The sequence below is a fragment of the Sus scrofa genome, chromosome 13, assembly GCF_000003025.6.
Source record: "Sus scrofa isolate TJ Tabasco breed Duroc chromosome 13, Sscrofa11.1, whole genome shotgun sequence".
NCBI lineage: Eukaryota > Metazoa > Chordata > Mammalia > Artiodactyla > Suidae > Sus > Sus scrofa.
In genome coordinates this window covers 3413934-3437938 of record NC_010455.5, presented here as the reverse complement: position 1 = coordinate 3437938, position 24005 = coordinate 3413934, and the positions used below count along the sequence as shown (strand labels likewise).

Genomic DNA, 24005 nt, shown 5'->3' with positions numbered 1-24005 from the left:
TTCCCAGGCTAAGGGTCAAATCGGAGCTACAGCTGCCAGCCTATACCACAGGCACAGCAATGCCAGATCTGAGCCGCACCTGCAATGTACGCCATAGCTCAGGGCAAAGGCCAAGGATTGAACCCGCATCCTCATGGATATTAGTCAGATTCATTCCCACTGTGCCATAAGGGGAACTCCCCAGCCTGTTTTCTTGAGCAGACTTGAGGACAGTGTTCCACCACTCTCTCCACTTATCCTGGCGACTGCTTCCTGGACCCCAGGCTTAGCAAGCGGTAAAGTGTGAAGTTTCTTTCAGTTACTCAACAGGTATGTGAGAAGCTGCTGTGGCAGGAACAACCTGGAAGAAGAACGAAATAAAAGGCAAAGAAGCAGGATTTGGAAATGGCTCTGTACCCCTTAATCATTCCTAAGCACAGTTCTACAGCTAACCAGCCCACCACTGAAGGCAGATTCCACAGGGAACACAGAAGTCACCCTAGACTTTATCCCAAATGAGAAGCTGCTTCCTACATGCAGCTTTGAAATAGGCAGCCGAGACACAAACCCCAGAAAAGGCTTCCTTTGAGAAGAAATGAACAATTAGTATATATACTTAGGATATCCATTCACATGAAGCAAATATGCTGGATAGTCAATTCCCTAAAGCAGTTTCCTAATAATTTCCTATTTCCAAACCCAACTTTAATGGTCTGAAGAAGCAAGGCTATAGGCCACACTAATGCTAAGAATATAAAGAATTTTAAAGTGAAGACTCTTTGCCGTGCTATAGAAAATTGACAGAACAGTGTAAGCCAGCTATAATGGAAAAAATTAAAATCATTAAAAACACTTTTTTAAATTAAAAAAAATTTCAAGGTGAAATGATCAAGAATATGTTTAAGTTTATTCAACATGAGATAGAGAAGCTGCTGTAAAATAATTTAAATATAGCCTACATTTCACACACAAACCATATTTTCATGTTTTTTTCCTTAAGGGGAAAGGAAACCTGTATTGGTCAATTCCAGGTACAACATGAGTTAATCAGTCATTCATAAAAGTCAACGTAGTAAAAAAAAGTTTCATCAATAAACTTTTCGGCAAAAGGCCTTTAAGTATGTCAGCTGCTTTTCTTGTCTTCTCCAACTGGTCACTGAGTTCACAGCCTTAAAATATAAGACTGGATAGAGGTAAATTCATCCTGCCACAAATCACAGAGCATGCTGCCTGTCACTATCCTAGAGGCCCTCCTGATTCACCCTTTTCCACCTCTGCCTGCCCCCTACCACCACTTCTCAAAGCAAATGTGCTCTCTGGGAATGTGGCTCCTCGCCAGTTCCTTGGAGAAGAAGTCTGTCATCGGAGGTGGGCCACAAAGGTAGAACAAGGTCTCTTTCGAAATATGATCTCTTATCTCCTTCTCCGTTAGTCTTCCTTCTACCAAAAAACAGAACAGACACTAGATTAAGCCAGCCATGTTTGTATTAAAAAGAGGAAAGGCTAACCACAACTTGGCAACAGTGTTTATTTTCAATAACTAAGCTCAGGGGGTTGCGTCCTGAGTCATCCACGAACTGGCTCTTGTTGGTGTCCAGGCCAGACCGAAGCAGAAGCGTGTCTCCAGGTTTCCTGAATTCACAGCAGCGCTGTGGGCAGCCGAGCATGATGCACTATCCAGACAGCACCAGGGAGTGTGCTGATCTTTGGGAGAGATTCAAAACTGCCTTCAACAAAGTAAATAAACTGCTTTGTGAGAAACCCTTCCAAAAAAGGGAAACCATGAGAAATCTAAATGACTATTAATGGCAAATGGCACTGATGCAATCAAAGCTGACTATACGGTCTTTGTATGCATACTACAGTGATGATGCAAAGGTCCCTTAAAAAACATGGAGAATAAATTTTTAATATGGGCCATAGGAGCTCTATATGTAATAAGTAAATCCAACTAATCTCCCCGTATTTTTCCCTGATGAATCACTTCTCAATTCCCCAGGTAGTGATATTCCCAGCCAGTGACTTCCAACAATGAAGCATCTACTCAACCAACTGGCACAGCCACAAAATAATGGCATGGAGGTAGTCAAAATATCTTCAGGGGACTCACCCGTGATGTATGGCTTGAGGTCTGCACTGATTTGTGTAGTCTGCTTTGTAACATGCAAACTGCAGGCAATCTTCTCAGGAAATTCATTTACTAAATCGAGGATATTTTTCTGGAATGTCAAACATATTTGGTCACACTACAATTTTAAAAAATCAAAACAGATGTGCACCCCCTCGGACGCGGAGCCTCCCCTGCCATTCTGCACACGTCTACTGCCCCGGCTCTCCACTTAGAGATATTGTTTGCAGCCGAGCAGGCTGGAGCATTGCGAGTACGGAGGGCTCTGCGGCTTTAATTGAAATCTGAATATGCTAACAAGCATATTACTAACTCTCCGGGAGTTTTTTCTTTTTCCTTTCTCCCAAGTGTGGGCAATTAAGCAGCAGTTTCACTGACCACAGTTGTGTCTTTTAACTGTTTCTGTTCTTTTGTTCATCTTTGCAGCTGCAAAGAGTGAAAGCCTTCTCCCATCAAAGGGACTAGAGTTTCCACAGATGCAACTGATAAGGGTTTCACGTAGCCAGCTGGGTGCAATCTACTCCTGCACCATCAAACCCATTCGTAGGCCTCCTGACTCTCTGGGGAACCCCGGGGCCACAGTGGCTTTTCTGCTCGTCCACCTCCAGATCCGAGCCAGCCAGCCCTGGCCCTCCTGATACTTCCCCAAGAACCTCCTCAGCACTAGCTTTTTTAATTGTCTTGGGCAAGATGTGCTGTTTAATTCTCATATGAACATGATCCAGCCTTTCAAGCCTTTGGTTGTGAATTGCTGCAGAGAAGAGAGACGGAGAAGAAAATTCCCTGGGCACTAATACCATAACGAGGTTTGCTCACAGCAAGCTCTGAGACACACACTTCTCACCTCACCTTGAACAGGAGCTCGCTGGTGTTTTTTGCACTGTAGAACAGTTTGATTGTTCCGACCTTATACCCACTTCCCTTGTTCGCCCATTCTCTGTGGAGGTCTGCCACATGCCGCAGGATGGAAAGCAGAGGGTTAATTCCAACTCCTCCCGCGATCAACACAAGGTTTCTAGAAGCATCTGCAGGCTGAGGGTCAAAGAAGAACTCTCCACCCACTCTCACGGCCACTTCAGAGTCCAGTGTACACTAAGGGGGGGAGAGAAAACAGCCTTTAATCCTCTGTATTGCAAAGGTCTTAAACCACATGTTCTTCCTTAGTGAAGCTGAGTGCGTCCACCCCCTACATCTTTATCCGTTTTAGGACCATTTTTTACAGCTTGCTCTCAGTCTCTGCAGGGCCCTGTGAACCAATTCCACTTGTCCATTATATACAGGCCATTTGCTCCTCCATCTTCATGCTGCCTTTCTGGTACCCAGAAAAGGAAATTCACTTCAGTAACTTGCCATTTGTTAGCTGCTTAGGTGATGAGCTGCGTTGTGTAAAGACACACTGGACTCAGGGTTTCTTTTCTTTCTTTCTTCTTTTTAATGGCCACAGCTCCAACATATGGACGTTCCTGGGCCAAGGACAGAATCCAAACAGCCGCTGTGACCTGCGCAGTATCGTTTAACACACAGCACTGGGCTCGGGATCAAACCCGCAGCTCCACAGCAACCCAAACCGATGCAGTCAGATTCTTAACCGGCTGTGCTACAGCAGCAACTCCAAAGTTTCCTTTTCTGAGCAGCATTCTTGGTTCTGATTAAAGCCATGTAAATGAGAGGCAGGGTGTGGCGGCTGTCACACACTGGCTGCTTTGGCTCAGCAAGGGCTGTGGCCTCGGGGTTCCTGAGCTCCCTCCCGGCCAGGAGCGGGGCACAGCCAGGCTGCCTCACAGGCTGAGGCCAGTGCCTCGGTTCTGCCCAAGGCTGGCGCCTTCTCCCTGGAGCAGAACACCCAGAGGTTCCCCACCAGGGAGTGAGTTCCACTTACATCCACCCAGATGAAGCAGCTACTATTACGTGAGGTCACTTACACCAGAAATACCACTAGATATGAATGCACTGGTTCTCTGTGGGACGATACTGCCCTTGAGGGGTGTTTTAGAAATTTGTGGTGACAGTTTTTCAATGTCACAATCATTTGGGGAACCCAACTGGCATTTAGAGGGCAATGATGCCAGATGTCCTATGAACTTAGTGGTGTTCCAAAGCTGGCTCCTACTAAGTTGATGGTTAAATCCGCAGGAATTTTGTGATTTTTTTGTGAACCAGTTTCTACTGGTAGTATGATGCCAGTCATTGTGGGAGTTTTTACATCACAGAAATCATCAAATGGGCTTTTTTTTTAACCCAAAGAGCTCTGCAGCACACCATTATCTGAAATGCACAAGACTGCCCTGCAGACTTCTGAATGAGCCATGGCAGGTACATGGAGGTGAAAACTGGTGTATAAGGATCTGAGACTAGACCCTAACTCATTTTACAAAAAAAACTCAAAGTACTGTTTGCACAGATCTAACGTAGTCTGAATTTTCCACAATGTCACTGCCATGTAAATCATACTTTGTTGGCTGAGAACTTTACCAGGCATATTCACCGTTCCAGAAAATGACATCCCAGTGTGTACTTCACATTCACGGCTCTTCTGTCGCCAGGCAACACCTGTGCCACCTGTATTTGTAGATGGTGAATTCGCAGTGATCCTTCACTGAGGAATAGCCACTCAACGACCTCATTCTATAACTTCTAGTTTAGATATGCCCCACGATTTATACACTGAGATGCAGTCTCTGAGGATGGTTCACTTTCCTTAATCCCTCCTTTGTATTACAGTGAATTATGTTATTTTTTTTAAAAGTGTGACTACGTTAACTTTGAAATTCGTTTCAGAAATGAAGGAGGTATTATTGGCTGTTGAGAACCCCCTAGTTTGGAGGAAAACCACACTGATCTACTAGGAGTTGGAAGGCTAAATCTTAATCACAGACCCTAGGAAATCCAGCAAGTCCCTCACCCACTCTGAGCCTTTGCTGCCACATCTGGAAAATGGGCTCCGGCCCCTGACCTGCTCACCACCCAGGCATCACACAACACTCTGTGGGGGAAACCCCTGCTGGCATCAAGCTCTATATGGAGGGTATTTTGGCCACTGCGTCTGTCACAGAAGAAAAGGCATAGGGAGTGGCTGCTTCTTTCTTCTCTGTCACCAAAAACCAGAATTCAGGAATAAAGAAATTTCTATTGGGAGCATTTCTGACACAAATCAACTGATGAGACTCCCTCCTAAGGAGTAAAAACACTTCACACACTTTTCTTTTGGGGGAGGGGCAGGTAAGCAGCAGCTTGATGTGGGATCTCAGTTCCTCGACCAGGGACTGAACCCAGTCTGCAGCAGTGAAAGCACCAAGTCCTAACCACTAGATCACCAGGGAGCTCCCCACGTGCGCTTTCTGAAGATCAACCCAAGCACTTACCTGGCGCCTTGCCTGACAGGTACATGGTGAGTATTTTTTGACATTCATTTAATTTGGGGCTCTATAAGTTAAAGAATTAAACTTAAGAGAAAATCTAAGAATAAATGAAAACTATCTGAATTCACAGAACAAGTCCTTTTTGGTCATGCACTGTCAACTGAATGGAAATCACTTCTCTGAGGGGAGGAAAAAACATCTAAACTTAACTATTTTAAATATGTAGGAGATTTTTACATGAAGGATAAGTGGGTTCATTTTTTGACAGAAGAAATTAGCAGCAAGGGAGCATTCTGTTAGGAATAACTAAAATCTAGGAATCGCTACACTGGCTACCAAAATACTTTAAAATGCTCCTTCCTTTCAGGTCTCAAAAACAGAAACCTATGGTACCAGAGGGTCTGCCTAACAATGACAACTGATTTAATTTCTATCCCCTGCCCCTTCTTGCTTGCCTATACTCTATCTCTAAGAATCTATGAGTAAAAGGGACTAAGAAACAAGCGAAATAATTTTCTCCAATGGTCATCTTCAGTGTGCTTAGTAATGACAACAAACAAACCTTTAGGTTATTGTTTTTAGAAACCAGAGTATTTTCAACCCTAAAATTGGCAAGAAAATGTGCCCCAGGGAAAGATAATACTCAAGAAGCCGGTCGTCTCCTTAGTGACAAAATAATCTTCAGTAGATCTATCTCCTAATTTGCTAGCATTTGGAAAGAATCAAAAGCCATCTTTGTCTTTTGTTGATCAATAAAAACTGCCAGGGTGGCATGAACACGAGACTCAGGTACTGTGGAGCATAAAGTGGAAGTGAGTAAAGGGACATTACCTTCAATTACACAGCAATAGATCTAATTCAAGTATAGATTTTCTACTTGTGAAATAAACAACTTTTCCACAGCAATTGGAGCCCAGCACACAATAGCTGTCTAGAACCCTTTACCCTGCCAGGAGCTTGAGCCAAAGCAGATAAAATAAAGGAAGACATTTATGGACTTTATTCCATGTCCCAACAGAGCAGCCTGCTGCCACCCAGATACTCACGTGCCTCTATTGTCCACTCTAATAGCTTAATGAGACGAATCCTCAGGAGGAAAGCAGCCACCTGAGAATGGTTCCAAGAAAAATCTGACTTCATAAAGGCTGTGTGCAACTCCCACTGGGCAGAATGGAGCAGGCACTACAATTAGGATGTGCATTCAAGCAATGTCACTTGGAGGTTTTCTACAATCTCTCAGAATTAAGTTCCTTCATTGAAATGCCAATGAGCCATGAAACCAAGCAGGGAGCTATGGACCAGGACCAGGTTGAGGTCACGTGGCTGGCTGACAACTGGAGGAGGCGTGTGGCACTGGGAGCGGGGATGGCTAAGTGCCTTTTAACACCGAGCACAAGACACGTGGAGCTCTTGCTGGTCCCACCCCTGAGGCATACTTTCACAAGTCAGGATGCAGCCCACAGACAGTGATGGGTAGAAAATCCAAAGAGAATCAAAAAGGAATAAGGCAGCTGAGGCTTATACCAAAGGAAGGACTCAGAAGGTCAGAGGGTAAATATGTGACAGGATACATTTACAATGGAAATGCTAAGGCAAGCAGCTGGAAATGTGTCTAAACACATGTAACTTGACATGTAAACCATTAGAAGAGTATATATTTTTTATGCTGCTATAAATTTAGAAATCTTGTATTTTTTACAATTATCTTACAGTACTAGCTTTCTTTTTCCTTTCTTTTTTTTTTTTTTTTTGGCTGCACCCATGGCATGCAGAAGTTCCTGGGCCAGGGATCGAAGCTGCACCACAGCAGTGACCCAAGCCACAGCAGTGACAATATCAGATCCCTAATCCGCTGTACCACCAGAGAATTCCCAGTACTAGCTTTTTGTTGCTGTATAGTTCTATGATTTTAACACAGAGAAGTGTAACTACCACCAAAACCAAGATATTGAACAGTTCCATCACCCCAAAAAGTCTCCTCTACTATCCCTTTCTGCTCCCATCCTTCCCCACCCTATCCTCTGTCAACCACGGATCAGTTCCCATCACTGCACCTCTGTCTCCCAGATTGTGACATAAATGCAATGATAGGGTATAGAACCTTTGAAACTGGCTTCTCTCACTCAACAGAACACTTCTGAGATTCACCCACATCGTTATATGCATCAAGAGTTGATCTGTTTTTCTGCTGAAAAACAACACAGACAGACCGGGGAGATATTGCAGATTCGGTTCCAGACCACAGCAAGTAATACTGCAAACCGAGTGAGTCACACCGTTGGTTTCCCAGTGCCTATGGAAGTTATATTTATATGATACTGTAGTCTATTAACTGTGCAATAGAATTGTGACTTAAAAAAATTACACGCACCTTAGTTTAAAAATACTTCATACTACAAATCTTCAAATCTTTATACTACTACAAATTAATCAAAACAGTATGGTACTGGCACAAAAACAGACAAATGGGTCAATGGAACAGGATAAAGCTCAGAAATAAACCTATTTACCTATGGTCAAGTAATCTAAGACAAAGAGGCAAGACTATCCAATGGAAAAAAGAATCTCTTCAATAAGTGGTGCTGGGAAGAGACTGCCTTCCCAGCCATTTTACACGTAGATACATGTAAAATGAAATTAGAACATTCTCTAACATCATGTACAAAACTAAACTCAAAATGGATTAAAGATCTAAATGTAAGGCCACACACTATAAAACACCTAGAGGAAAACACAGGCAGAACACTCTGACATAAATCAAAGAAATATTTTTTTGGATCATTCTCCTCGAGTAATGGAAATAAAAACAAAAACAAAAATGAATGAAATCTAATTTAAATTAAAAGCATTTGCACAGCAAAGGAAACCATAAACAAAATGAAAAGAGAGAATGGGAAAAAATACTTGCAAATGATGTTACTGACAAGGACTTTATCTCCAAAATATACAAAGAGCTCTTCTAGCTTAATATCAAAAAAAACAAATCAACTATAGAATCAAGCAATGGGCAGAAGACCTAAAAACATATTTCTCCAAAGAAGATGTTCAGATGGCCAACAGGTACATGAAAAGATCCTAAATACTGCTAATTATTAGAGAAATGCAAATCGAAACTACAATGAGGTCATCAGAAAGGACGTCATTAAAAGTCTGCAATAATAAATGCTGGAGAGGGATAAGAAAAAGGGAGCCCTCCTCTGCTGTTGGTGGGAATGGAAACTGGGGCAGCCACCTTGTAGAACAGTATGGAGGCTCCTTAAAAAACTAAAACCGGAGTTACCATAGGATCCTGCAATCCCACTTCTGGGCAGAAAAAACCCTTAATTCAAAAAGACACATGCACCCCAATGTTCAAAGCAGCACTATTTGCAATAGCCAAGACATGGAGGCAACCTAAAAAGAAGGCATCTTTTGCAAAGAAGAGTTGCAGTAACATGGATGGATCTAGAGAATATCATATGAAGTGAAATAAGTCAGAAAGACAAGTATATTTTATCACATATACAGAATCTTAAAAACTGGTATGAATGAAACTTATTTAAAAAGCAGAAACAGATTTACAGCACAGAAAACAAACTTATGGTTACCAAAGGGGGTGAGGGACATAGATTAGGATTTGGGGATTAACATACATACACTACTACATATAAAATAAATAACCAACTAGGACACACTGTCTAGGACAGGGAACTACACTCAATATTTTAATAAACTATAATGGAAAAGAATCTGAAAAAGCATATATATATAGAGAGAGAGAGAGAAAAATTAATCACTTTGCTGTACATTTGAAACACAACCTTGTAAATTAACTTTATTTCAATTTTTAAAATTTCTTCACATAAAAAAATTTTTATTGAGTTCTCTTGTGCAGTGGGTTAAGGATCCAGTATTGTCACTGCAGTGGCACGGGTTTGATCCCTGACCCAGGAATTTTCACATGCTGTGGGTGCAGCCAAAAAAAAAAAAAAAAAAAACCTCTACTGTTTAAAATATTAATTATTCATTGGACAATGCAGGGCTGCAACAAACCTTCATTTTGTAAAGGAAGAAAGAAAAAAAACCGCAATGATCTGCAAAGTGCAGTAGAGTGAGGTGCAATAAAACGAGGTCTACCTGGACACTGTAGAAATGTACCACAGTTTATTTATCCATCCACCCACTGGGGGATGTTTGGGTGGCTTCCAGTTTTTGACAATTATGAATAGAACCGCTACAAACATTCATGGACAGGTTTCTATATAAACAGCTCTTTTGTTTCTCTAGGATGAACACCCAGGAATAGTACTGTGGGTATTATGGTTAAGTGTGTATACAGTTTCATGTGAAATGCCAAAATATTTTCTGCAATGGCTGCAGTATCTTGCATTCCTGCTAACAGCATAAGCAATATAAGAGTTCCAGCTGCTCCACATCCTTGACAGCAGCATTTATTGATATTTTATCTACTTTACCTCTACAGGTATCCCACTCTATATGGTTTTAATCTGCATTTCCCTAATGGTGAATGATGTTGAACATTATTCATTGCTCATCTGCTACCCTTATATCCTTTTAGTGAAGTGTCTGTTCAATCCTTTGCCCATTTAAAAATTACAGTTGCTGACTTTTGAGAGTATTTTAGATAAAGGTCCTTTGTCGGATATCTAATTTGCAAATACTTTCTCCTAGTCTATAGCTTGTTTTTAAAAACTCTGTTAAAAGTGCATTTTGCAGAAAAAAAGTTTTTATTTATTTATTTATCTATTTTTTTGGTCTTTTTGCCTTTTCTAGGGCCACTTCTGCAGCATAAGGAGATTCCCAGGCTAGGGGTCAATCGGAGCCGTAGCCACCGGCCTACACTAGAGCCACAAATTGGACCTACAGCTGCCAGCCACAGCCACAGCAACTTGGGATCTGAGCCGATTCTGTGACCTATACCACAGCTCACAGCCACACCAGATCTTTAACCCACTGAGCAAGGCCAGGGATCAAACCCGCAACCTCATGGTTCCTAGTCGGATTCATTAACCACTGCGCCACGACGGGAACTCCAAAAGTTCTTACTTTGATTAAGTCCGATACATAAATCTTCCCTTTTATAGATCTTGCTTTTGGTGTCATGTTTAGGAACTATTTGCCTACCCTGATCTACAGAATATTTCCTACATTTTCTTCTAAAACCTTTATAGTTTCATGTTTATATTTAGACCTACAACACTTTTGAGTTAATTTTGAATATATAAAGTATTAGATTTAGGTCAAGGTTCTTTTTTTTTTCTTTTTTTTTTTTCATATGGGTAGACAGCTGTTGCAGCCCTACCTGTTGAAAAGGTTATCCTTTCTCTATTGACTCTCTTTAGCACCTTTGTCAAAAATCAAAAGGCCGTACGTATGTCAGTCTATTTCTGAACTCTTTGTTCCACTGGTCTCTATGTCTACCCCTTCACCAACACCATACTGTTTTGATTACTGAGCTTTATTTTAATCTTAAAATTCTGAGTAATGTGATTCCTCCCACTTTCATCTTTTTTCAAAACTGTTTTTGCCATCCTGCTTCCTTTGTCCTTCCACATGAATTTTAAAATCAGTTTATATGTATCTATAATATTTGTACCTGTACTTTCCATTTTGGTAAAGGGGATAAGAAAGTGCCTGGGATGGGATGGAGAGTGTTGGTAAACAGAGAAGGCACGCTCTTGCAGTGAAGGGGAACAGCAGTAAAAAAAAAAAAAAAAAAAAAGGACAAGGGTCAAAAACTAAAAAGACAAATAACTGATCTGTTCTAAGCTCATCACTCTTTATTATCAGAGTTCTAGGAGGTAACAAACAGCAGCTTATGCAGGGTTTTATTGAGTCCCACTGTGAAGCCTGAATTATTAACAGCAAATGTGGACTCCTTCCTAAAAGAGCTCTCCAGAGACTGAAATGGAGAGGCAATGGCACCAGGGACCTAGCAGTGCTTAGCTCTGGGCACAAGTATATAATCAAAGGTCATTTCCCCTCCAAACAGTGACAGAATGAGAGCTTAATTTTCTTCGTTTTAGAATGGCTAGAACAAAAATAATCTGATTTGTAGATATACCATTTATAAGACACACAGAAAGCTAATCTTCAAAAACTTACATATAAAGTAAAATGTTTTAATCCTAAAGTAGGATTTAACTGAATACTGTTTGGTGACCCGGAAGACATTTTCAGACCCACATATTTTGTCATCCTTAGTGCATCGAAAAGATTCTGCTTCTTTAACCTTTCTGGACTCTGAATTCTGGATGGAAGAATGCTCTTTGTGAGTGCCCTTTTCATACAGGCCTATGTTTCTTCAGCAGAGTGAGCTAAACACAAATTTGGGAGGGCAGAGACGCCACATCTCCAAGTTTAAGCAGAAGTTCGCTCACCTGATTGTGAATCCAGAGAGCAGGAGGGTGGTTTGTATATTTCACTGCCAGTTCTATGATTCTCTCCTGTTCTAGCAGTCTGGGGCTGGAGCATATTGAGAATCCACCAACCACAGAGACTCCCGGGATAAAGAAATCAACCCTAAAAGGAAAGGTAAATAAAGGACTATTGGTGAAGTAATTTTAAAAGTGGGTAAGAAGGTAAATAGAACTGACAAACTTTTAGCTGGAGTTAACTAAGAAAAAAATATTATTAAAATCAAGAATGAAAGAGGGGACATTATCACAAACTTTACCAAAAAAAAAATTAAAGAAGATTTTAAAGGAATTCTATGAACAATTGTAAGACAAAAAATTAGCTAATTCAGATGAAATGGATGTATTCCCGGAAAGACTGGATTCAAGAAGAAACAGAAAATCTGAACAGACCCATAATAAGTAAATGGATTGAATTCATAATTTTATAATTTCCCACAAAAAAAAAAGTCCAGATGGCATCACTGAACTCTACCAAAACACTCAAAGAAGAATTAATGCTAATCTTTGACGAACACTTCCAAAAACTAGAAAAGAACACTTTCCAACTCATTCTGCAAGGTCAGTATTACCCTGATACCAAAACCAGACAAAGATATCACAAGAAAAGAAAAGCTCAATATCCCTGTGAACACAGATGCAAAAACCCTAGGAACACAAGATTGTTTAACATATGAAAATCAATCAATGAAATAAACCACTTAATAAAGGACAAAACGCATGTTATCATCACAATAGATGCTGAAGTGACATTTGAAAAAATTCAGCACCCTTACATAATAAAAATACTCAGTAAACCAGGAATAAATGGGAACTTCCTCAAGCTGATAAAAGCAACTACAAATTATCTATTGCTAACATTATACTTAACCATGAAAGGCTGAAAACTTTCCCCCTAACAACAGAAACAAGACAAGGATGCATGTTCCAACCACTTCTATTCAACACTGTAACAGAAATTCTAGACAAGGCAACTAAGTAAGAAAATGAAATAAAAGGCATCCAGAATGGGAGAAAGAAGTTGCAGATGACAGAATATTGTATATAAAAAATCTTGAGGAATTTACAACAAATATAACTAATAAACAAGTTCCAATAAGGTTGCAGGTTACAAAAACAAATTTTATTTCTAGATATGAAATGAACAATTGTTCACTATTCACTAGAAATGAACAATCTAAATGTGAAAGAAAAATATTCTATTTATAGGAGTTCCCATTGTGGCACAGTGGAAACGAATCCAACTAGAAATCATGAGGTTGAGGGTTCAATCCCTGGCCTCACTCTCCTTCATTGCCGTGAGCTGTGGTGTAGGTCACAGACACGGCTTGGATCCCACGTTGCTGTTGCTGTGGCTGTGGCATAGGCTGGCAGTCGTAGCTTCGATTTGACCCCTAGCCTGGGAATCTCCATATGTTGTGGTGCAGCCCTAAAAAAGCAGAAAAAAAAAAAAAAAAAAAAAAGAAAGAAAGAAAGAAAAATATTCTAATTATAATAGCATATAAATTGAGAATAAACTTAACAAAAGAAGCATAAGACCTATACATTGAAAACTACAACATATTGTTGAAAAAAAATCAAAGAAGATCGAAATAAACAGAAAGGCTTTTCATGTTTGTGGATTGGAAAACAATATATTAAGACAGAAAAAGTTCCCAAATTGATCTACAGATCTAATGCAATGAAATATATATCAAACTTTAGCTTGTTTCTTTACAGAAATTGACAAGTTGAGCATAAAATTTATATGAAATTCAAGGAATCCAGAATCATCAATACAATCTCAAAAAAAGAATAAATTTGGAGGATTCACACCTCAAAACTTATAAATCTACAGTAACGAAGACACTGTGGTACTGGTACAAGGGCAGCATATACATCAAGGGCAAAGAACTGAGAATCCAGAAATAAACTCTCAGATTGATAGTCAACTGATTTTCAACAAGGATACCAACACAATCCAGTGACAAAGAATAGTCTTTTCAACAAGTCATGCCAGTTTTGTAATAAGCTATCACTTTGTTATCCACCCAAAACACAACATTATAAATGAACAATAATTAAAAAAAGACACATGGTGCTGGGGCAACTGAATAGCCACACAAAAGAATACAGTTGGACCCCTGTTTACACCATATAAAAAAATTAACCCAGAATAGATAATAGATTTAAATGCAAAAGCTAAAATTACAAACTCTTAGAAGCAGACTAACAGAAGTAACTTCACAGCAATAATTACTTAGAAGTGAAAACAAAACACAAATGTCAAAGAAAACAACGAGGAGACTTGATTGTATAAAATTAAAAACTTTTTTAATGATACCATCAAGAAAGTTAAAAGATGACCCTCCAGAATGGGAGAAACTATTTTCAAATCATGTATCTAATAAGAGACTTGTATACAGAGTAAATAACTCTTACAAGTCAATAATAAAAAGACAAACTTGGGAGTTCCCCTGTGGCACAGTAGGTTAAGGATCCAGGGTTATCACTGCTGTGGCTTGGGTTGCTGCTGTGGCCTGGGTTTGATCCCTGGCCCAGGAACTTCCACATGCCACAGATGTGGCCAAAAAAAGAGACAACTCAAAAAACGGGCAAAGGATTTATACAAACATTTCTCCAAAGAAGACATATAAATGGCTAAGTATATGAAAAGATGCTCAACATAATTAGTTATTAGGGAAATGCAAATCAAAATCACAATGAGCTATCACTTCGCACTCACTAGAATGGATGGCTAATCAAAAAGACAAAAGCAAGTGTTCATGAGGCTCTATAGAAATTCGAACCCTTATACATTGCTGGTGGGAACGTAAAATGGTGTTGCCACTTAGAAAGCAATCAGGTAGTGCCTGAAAATGTTAAAGAGAGTTACCACATGACCGACAAGTCCACTCCTAGGCTCTATACCAAAGAAAAAAGAAAATACATATCCACTCAAAAACATGTACATGAACTGTCAATAATAACCTAGGAGTTTCCATTTTGGCTCAGCGGATTTTAGGGACCCCACAGAGCCTCCGTGAGGACATGGGTTCCATCCCGGGTCTCACTCAGTGGATGAAGGATACAGTGTTGCTGTGGCTGCGGTGTAGGATGGCAGCTGCAGCTCTGACTCAACCCCTGGCCTGGGAATTTCCACAGGAGTGGCCGTAAAATGAAAATAATAACAGTAGTAATAATAACCTAAAAGTTTCAAAACAATCTAAATGTTCATCAACTGATAAATGAATAAACAAAACATGGTACATCCACACGACACAACGAATTACTGACACGATGCCACAACAGACGTCAACAAAGAATTATGTTGCGGAAAGAAGCAAGCTACAAAAAAAGACCACATATTGTATAATTCCACTGATATGAAATGTCCAGAACAGGCAAATCCAAAAGTACAGAAAGTAGAACAGTGGTTGCCTAGAGGGCTGAGAACGGGGAGTGAATGATAATTGGTCCAGGGTTTCTTCCGGGATGATGAGAATGTTCTAAAGTTTGGGCTGAACACTATACCATCCTGTGAATATACAAAAAAAAAAATCACTGAATTGTACACTGTAAATGGGTGAATTTTATGATATATAAAGTATATACCATCTCAATAAAACACAGTTTTTTTAAAGTGTAAAAAAAAAAGGCAACAAATACTCTTTCACTGGCATTTGACAAGCTTAAAGGCTGTTGTGGCCTCCTGAATTCTGACACTCTTCACATTTCTGTGGTCAGGAACTCTCACAAGTTTCAATCATTTGGTAATTCTACACCACAGAAACGTTTTTGGAGTGGGGATTTTAGGAAATGCAACAAATCTAGTCACATACCAAGAAATAGAAATATTTTAGGACCTGGGGCCAGAGAAAATTCTTATCCCCATGTCCAGGAAACCCAAAAATCCAATATAGCTGTTTCTTAACCATCAAGAAGTGATAGTACTTAAAAAAAAAAAAAAAAAAAAAAAAAGCGACAGTATCATCTCCACCCCCTACCCCCCCGTTGTTCCCCTACCAGCAGGCTTACAAGAAAAGCAGCTGAGCTTCTCTCCCAATTTGATCCAAGACCTTAAAAGATGTTCTTTTCTCATCTCTGGCCTTAGATATCTAGTCATTCATTATGGTCTTAAAAAATAGTTCTGGGGAGTTCCCGTCGTGGCGCAGTGGTTAACGAATCCGACTAGGAACCATGAGGTTGCGGGTTTGGTCCCTGCCCTTGCTCAGTGGGTTAACGATCCGGCGTTGCCGTGAGCTGTGGTGTAGGTTGCAGACGCGGCTCGGATCCCGCGTTGCTGTGGCTCTGGCGTAGGCCGGTGGCTACAGCTCCGATTCAACCCCTAGCCTGGGAACCTCCATATGCTGCGGGAGCGGCCCAAGAAATAGCAACAACAACAACAACAAAAAAGACAAAAAAAAAAAAATCTTCAAAAAAAAAAAAAAAATAGTTCTGGACTGGAAGTGCTCCTGAAGAGGTCATGAGGCGACTTTCACCTATATTCACTTGAGTCCGTCCCATGAATACCTTAATTTCCATCCCATTTCAGACAAGATATAGTTAACTATAAAACTATAAAAGACTATAGTTAACATTTATTAACACAGCTGCTATGTGCTTTCAGAGAAGTATATAGCATCTCTACAGCTTCTGTGTTTTAGAACAATCTCTGAGCTACTTTTGCTGCTTTATCTCCTGAACTACAGCACCCTCTGCTGCTTTATGTTGATAAAGACCTTTCTCTCCAGTGAGTTGAATTTCTCTACTAACTTTGGAAAGCTTTCACCTTTAGCAAAAAAGGGCTCTTTCGTTAAACATTACAGAAAAATTTCATCTGCATGTGTGCACAATACATATTTATTAAAACATCTTTCCAGCAAAGAATTAAATTTTAAACATATTATACACACCCCTTCAAAAATGCCCTTTTAGCACCCAGATGACTGACTTTATGAAGGCAGAGAGAAAGGGCTAGTTCTGCAGCGAAACGCTCACAACCACATCCAGTGTGACACACCCGGCAGCTCCGTCTGCTTGAGATGCAGTCCCAGGGCCCAGTACAGGGCAAGCACACAAACCGAATGACGATCCTCTACCCCGAGATCCCAAAACCCTTGGACCTTCAACAAGGAACAGCATAACCACCCACTGGGATTGGTATTGGAGGTAAAGATGCAAGTATGTCTTGGTTCCCTCCCTCGATAAACTCCCAAATGGGAGTGAAATTAACAGATAAATGATTAAACGGCACTGTGAAAAAAATCTTGGGAGCAAGAAAATGCTCCCAAGATTTCTTCTGAGCTCCAACATGTGTGATCCTAATTTTATCGGGAAAATACTAATACAAGAACTGTTTATTTTAAAGCAAAAAATTGCTTGGGGCATGGAGGCTCGGAAGAAGCAGTCAACTCTAAGAGGGGTGAAGGATTAAGACAGACTTCACAGAGGAGTCTTGAGGCACATCGCTCATCAGACAAGCATTGGGGGAAGACACTGTCTGAGCAAAGACGCCAGGGAGCGAGCACCTCCGTGTGGCCGGGTAAGTCAGGGCTGTAGGACCTGTGGGCTGAATACGTGGGGGAAGAGTCCTACTTCTCAAATCGCCTCCCTCCAATCTAGTCACCTTTCTTCCTGGTGTCTTCCTTCTCTTAGTAGAGCCTGGTCATCTTCCAGCATAAACACTTGTGTTCTCCTGCACAAAGTCAGAGGTACACACGTCTCTCTTCAAAAACGCTTGGGCCTGCTACCCTCAGGCAGTGATCTGCACACATGCCTGGCATGGAGTGAGTACTGATGGTACATGAGCTGGGTCAGCACAGCAGAGATGTGTACTCGCCCGCAACAGCCTCACTACAGGGGAACTGGCTGAGGAACTAAGTAAGAGTTACAACCTGTCCCTTGGGCCTCACCTGCACAGATGGTCTAACTATAACAAAATACTGAACCAAACCAAATAAAGTGAACATCAGACATTGTGCTAAATCCCTGACGTATCCTAAGACAGAGAAATATTACTGTTCCCTCTTTAAAGACATAGAAACTGAAGCCCAGAGAAAGAAGGAAGCCGCCCACATCACAGAGCCAGCAGGTAGAAAAAGCCAGCCTGTGGGCCACGCAGTCTACAGAGCATGGGGCGTGTGACGCTGTGATACAGCCTCCAGAGGGAACGGACCTGGCCTCCAGTGAATGCCCCCAAGGAGCGCTGATCCTGGCAACTCCAGGCTCTCGCACACCGAGTGAGGACTGCCAGTGGCACACTCCAGCCCCAAGGGGGAGTCCAGATATTTCCACCCTCAGGGAGGAGAATTCTAAGATGGTCAAGAGTAGGACTCACCAAGGAGCAAGGTGCCAAGTGGTGACCGACTGGTCAGACAGGCCCAAAAGGTTTAGCCCGGCACATGGGAGAAATGGTTTCTAGGAGTTTTCTCTTTGGCCCTTCTCTCTGGATTGGACTGTGTGGGTTCTTAGAACTGGTTCCCCAAGACAGGAACCAGAACCCTCTGGAGACCCAGAAAGAACACCACATAGCAGGAAGAACCCCAGAGACCCATCTCTGGTCTTCGCTGAAGGCTAGCTTCAGAGCATTCACTCATCCATTCAGAGGCGGGCCTGCAGCCTGCCCCAGAGTTTGGCAAGTGTCGGGGGAAAGAGCTCAGGAGTGTATCGTCATGGCCCAACCCCTATCCCAAGAGCCCAGTGGCAATCCTCTCCCTACCCCACGCAGCACTCTACTCTGACCATCCCAAGCACACAAGCTGCATCAGCCACAATCACACACTCCCTCTTTCCCTAATCCTTGCCTCGTCCCCCAAGTGCCAAGCGGAGGTGACTGTATATCAGACGATCTAGGAGAGCCTGGCACATAAGCCATCCCAGCAACAACGCTGAAGGAGCAATGCCACACCTCAGCAAAGGGCCATTCTGTAACCACAAAGTCACACATCCAAAGGGCTCACAGCTTCCAGAGTCGTAGAGTGAGTCAGTGGTGAGGGAATAATCTTTTAAAGAGGACAGTCCAGGCGCCAGGAGTGAGTGCTAAGGACACCTGGCAGGGAAATGGTCAATACTGACCAGCCAGAGGTGATCCGCCCCCATGTCAGGCATGTACTAAAACCAGCCCCAACATCAGGGAAGTCACCAAATCTATTCACTGATACGGGGTATGTAACACCAACCCCGAGTGATTTTATCTTGAGGATCACAACGGGACCCTATTTCTATGTGTATCACTAGGGAATGATGACATTTTTCTTCACAGTTTTTGCTAGTGCTAGTACAATTGCACGCACACCAGGGAAGCAGCAACATAACCAAGGCACAGGGTTTTTCTAATCAGGACACTGGGGTCAGAGTCTTGGCACAATCCTAAACTGAAGGCACGGAGCTAAGGGTGTGCACAGGACACAAACACTTTCCCAGAAGGGAAATGTGGAAAGAAAGATCATTACAATTAAAGTTTGCACTTTTCAGTGTAATAACAGCTAAACTAGTTTCGAAGGGTAAAAAACGTTGCCCACCCCCCCAAACCAGCCCAAATGCACTTAATATGTATCACCGAACATGTGCAAAGATTGCAGTAAATTGCTTCATGAACGCAAATTATTGCAATCAGCATCTTGTTTTCTAGTTCTAAATTCAAAGGCAAACTATTAACACAAGACTGCTAACTCTTGCTATTATCACACTTGCTATTATCACACATCCTCCTTCTAACAAAACCACATTTCCAGATGGACTGCCAAAATTAGTCAAGTGACTCCTAAGAAAGACTACCAAGACTGACATGCCAGAAATTCATTTAGAAATGAATGCTTTATTTAAATCAAGGAAACAGACACCCAAACACACCTTTCCTAAGGAAATACAAGTCACTTTATTTACAATTCAACTTGAATTGCAGCTCAGGGAGGCCATTCTCAGGAACAGTGGGACAGCTGGGCTGTCACCCTGGCAGCATACTGACTAGTCCTCAGAGTCCTGAGTGTGATGTGGGCTGGGCCAGATGGGGGGACCCTGATAATAAATTCAGCAAAATATTTCAACTCCACAAAATACAGTATGAGGGAGGCAGGAATTCGGGCCAGAGGGCAAGCAGCTCTGTGACAGAACTGGTTAGAAGAACCAGTTTCAGCCTGCTGTGTTTACTCTGTATTTCAGATTAGATTACTGCAGTGCATTCTATTATCCACTATCCACTCCTGAATCACCAGAGTTGTTGGGCTTCATCAGGGTCCTTGGCCACAACTAGCTGCTTTGTTTCAATCTGGAAAACTCAAGGCAGCAATTTTCTTCTTATGTCTAAGAGGGTCATGGGCTCAAAACCAAGGTGAGCTCTGGGACAAGAAAAGGAATCAGACTCTCTGTGACAAAAAAAAGCACAGCCTGAATGGAGACGCTCTAAGAATCCCTATGCCTCAGGAGAAACAGTGGCCACAGAAGTCCTTTCCAGAAGGAAAAATAAAGTTCTTATATCTGGCAGCACCCAGAACACACACAACACTTAGGAGACAGAAAAGCTACTTACCATTGGCCGGCTTTAAAAGAAAAATCTTTATCAGCAACAAGCAAGCGGAGCCTCTTCACAGATGGGGACTCATGGGCCACTCCACACACCTTAGCCACTGACACCACCTAGAGCCAAAGACGGTGGCTGAGGTTAGGTACACACAACTCAGGAACAAACTGTGGCTTTCTTATAACTAAGGTTTTTTTTTTTCTTTTGAAATCTACAAAGATGTGGTTTTTGATAATTGCAAAACAAGGTAAAGCACACTTTGCTTTAGAATTCTGCCTTCCACCAGGTGAACAAATTTCATTTAGGGGAGACTTGCTAGCCCACTGACTGAATTTTATTCTGCATAAAACATTTCCATGTCCTGGGCTGGGCCCTCTGGGAAGAACCAGGGCCCCAGAGACCTGTAAAGTCCCTGCCTGGAGCCCACCTGCTCTGTCAATGCTGTGCACGCAAATAAGAAAAGCTGATGTATGTTCTGAGCTTTGCCACAAGTCTTTGACAAGCTGAATTCAGAAATTAACTTTTTTTTTTTTTTTTTTTAGCAATTTCACAGTGTAACTTGTATGCCTGTTGACTCTAATGATAGACCACAAACTGGGTTTGTACTCCTTGTGCCTTTGTTTCTTTTCATTCATCCACTCATTTTGGCCATGCCTGTAGCATGCAAAGTTCCTGGGCCAGGATAAAATACACCCCACAGCAATGACCTGAGCCACAGCAGTGACAACACCAGATCCTTAACCACTAGGCCACCAGGGAACTACCATTTATTTTTTCTAATTCACTTTTTATTATATTCTACAAGATATAAACAGTCCACAAGCTTGAAAAAACAACAAAAACTGCCCATTGCTATAGATAGTTGGAGAAGCACTATTTTAAATGCTATGTCTGGTTTAAAAAAGGTCTGAGTCAGGAGTTCCCGTAGGGGCTCAGTGGTTAACGAATCTGACTAGGAACCATGAGATTGCAGGTTCGATCCCTGACCTTGCGGGTTAAGGATCTGGCTTTGCCGTAAGCTGTGGTGTAGGTTGCAGATGCAGCTCCGATCCCCTGTTGCTGCGGCTCTGGTGTAGGCCAGCGGCTACAGCTCCGATTAGCCCTAGCCTGGGAACTCCATATGCTGCAGAAGCGGCCCAAGAAATGGCAAAAAGACAAAAAAAAAAAAAAAAAAAAAAAAGGTCTGAGTCAAACACACTTCAGTTGCGTGCCATCACCCCTCAAATTTCAAATGCCTCTACTTCCCACTTTCTTTGTTTCTTCCGCCTTTGGGTTTCTCTTCCTCTCAAATCTGGGACTTCTTCACAATGAGGGAAAAAAGGTGGCAGAACTCTTCCCTCCACTTCCTACTGCCCTTCAGCTCCACTTTGGGCAGCAAATCAAACTGGCGGCTGGTGACCAAACACCACCCTTCCCCTCAGACGGTGTTACCTTCACAGGTCCACCAGGGGGAGCCCTGGAAATCTGTCAGGATTTCCCAGAACAAAGCTAGCTCATCCAGCCATTTTCCTCCAAGAGGACCAAATCTAGTCAAACTCTCAGTGGGAGACAACTCTTAAAACCCCACGAGAAAATTCTCCCGATGATGGTGGTCCCTTCACTACCTCAAAGTACTCTTAAAATGCTCTTTCTCTGTACTTTTGCCAGTCCTCTTTCCTCCCTGAAAGCACATGGGGTAACTTTCCACTCTTCAGCCTCTCTGCCTGTGCTCTGATCCTGGCCTGCCTGCCCTGCCTAAAGCACTGCTTTACCAGACCCACCCAGCCTTTTCTCCGCATCCACTTTTCCCCTCTCTAGACCTTCGGAGTCATCAGACTTGATGTCTAATGCCAACTGCTCCTCCTCAACAATTCGGCAGCAAAAACGAAGCAGTGTAAGACGGCTGTTAATAGCATGAGCGTTACAGCTAGACGGCCTGGTATGGATGCCCGGCTTCGCCACGCACCAGCTGTGTGACCCTAGGCACTCACGGGACCCTAGCCCACCTCAGTGAGGAGATGAGAATAACATCACCTGCACTTCCCACAGTTGGTGGGAGGATTACATGAGATAATACATGAAAGTACACATAATGCTGCTGGCCCCAGAGTAAGTTCTCATTAAGCATCTGTTCTAATGTATCTTATTGCACCAATTATAATTAATGTATCAGTATTTGTTATTACATGATACCTTACACTTCACTGCATATGCCATCACACCAGTGGTGCCATGCAGGGCCTTGCAGACTGAGCACCACACACCGAGGGTAGGGTGGGGCTGTTCTCTTGGCCAACAATACAGACTATAAAAGCATGGTGGTCTCTGCACCACATCTTATCCATTATTTTGCTAGAACAAATGTAAAAGCCATCCTGTTTTTAAGCTAGTTTAGAAATTCTACCTTAAGTCCCATCTCTATGAATACTTCTTATATGACAGAACCTGCCCTGTTCCCTCTGTGCCTACAGGTAACCTGTCTTCTGCTCTCCTGGGTCTTCTTTCAAGGTTGGCAGATGTCTTCCCAAACAACCAAACTCAATGTCCAGTCTCAGTTCTTAGTCTCTCTGGTCTCCCTGAACTTGATGTGTCCTATTTCCTTTCCACCCTGAAGCACTCTCCTTTCCTGGGAGAGCTGACCTTGACCTCTCCAGGGCCCCTCCCACCCCTTCTTCAACTCCTTCCCCCACCTCCTCACCAGGAGCTTCCTCTAAACTGCATCTCCTGTTCCCTTTCCCACCTCCAGGCCAAGGCCCTCAAATATTCCCAAAGCTGTGAACCCTCCACACCCACTCACCATAACTTCTCTACCAATCACAGGCTCACATGGACACAGCCCTTTAATAACAGCCAATGTCTGAGGAGCGTTCATCTCAGGTGTACGCCCGGCTCTGAGGTGAGTATTTTACATCCATTAATTCACCTGGATAATATGAATAATTATATTTCATCCCAAAAGATAGTGTTGTTATCCTCCATTCTGCAGATGAGGAAACAGAAAGGGTTCAGTAACTTGCTCAAGATCACTCAGAAATGGGGAGTTCTCTGGCGGTCTAGTAGTTAGGATTCAGCATTTTCACCCTTTCACCACTGCAGCCCAGGTTCAAACCCTGGTCTGGGAACTAATAATTCCACATCAAACTGCTGAATGCTGTGGTAAAAAAAAAAAAAAAAATCACTCAATAATGGCCAAGTCGGGATTCACACCCAGGTCTGTGCTTGGGGCCCTTAACCACCCAAGAGTCCTGTCCTAATGGCACTCACTTACATGTACAACTAAACCGATCACACCCATTCCTTCCGCACATAACTTCTTGAACCTGGTGCCTGGCACTGCACTTAACCATTTTGTCCCTACCTCAAGCATGGGGTCAAACACATAGTAAGATTCAACAAGTATTCACAAAAAATAAATGAAAAACTCTTTTTTTTGGAGGCGGGCCCACACCCACGGCATATGGAGGTTCCTAGGCTAGGGGTCGAATCGGAGCTGTAGCTGCCGGCCTACACCACAGTTCACAGCAACACCAGATCCTTAACCCACTGAGCAAGGCCAGGGATTGAACCTGTGTCCTCATGGATACTAGTCGGATTCATTTCTGCTGAGTCAAGATGGGAACTCCGAAAAACTCTTTAACTTAAAT

At 42.2% G+C, this 24005-nt stretch overlaps 1 protein-coding gene across 12 annotated transcripts in view; it reads right to left on the bottom strand.

Moving 5' to 3' along the window:
* The window catches only part of OXNAD1 (oxidoreductase NAD binding domain containing 1), a 41189-nt gene continuing 18048 nt past the window's right edge, over window positions 865–24005 (bottom strand). For 9 of the 12 annotated variants that reach the window (XM_001925300.5, XM_021071348.1, XM_021071350.1 and 6 more), the window contains 5 exons: window positions 20392–20498; window positions 11847–11988; window positions 2957–3199; window positions 2090–2198; window positions 865–1419 (listed from right to left, as the gene is read on the bottom strand). In XM_001925300.5, the coding sequence (XP_001925335.4) occupies window positions 1265–1419; window positions 2090–2198; window positions 2957–3199; window positions 11847–11988; window positions 20392–20498 (756 nt within the window). In that variant the 3' untranslated portion in view covers window positions 865–1264. Of the gene's footprint in view, window positions 1420–2089; window positions 2199–2951; window positions 3200–11846; window positions 11989–20391; window positions 20499–23158; window positions 23285–24005 lie in introns of all 12 variants that reach the window. The other 3 variants (XR_002338146.1, XR_002338144.1, XR_002338145.1) reach the window with 3 other exon arrangements.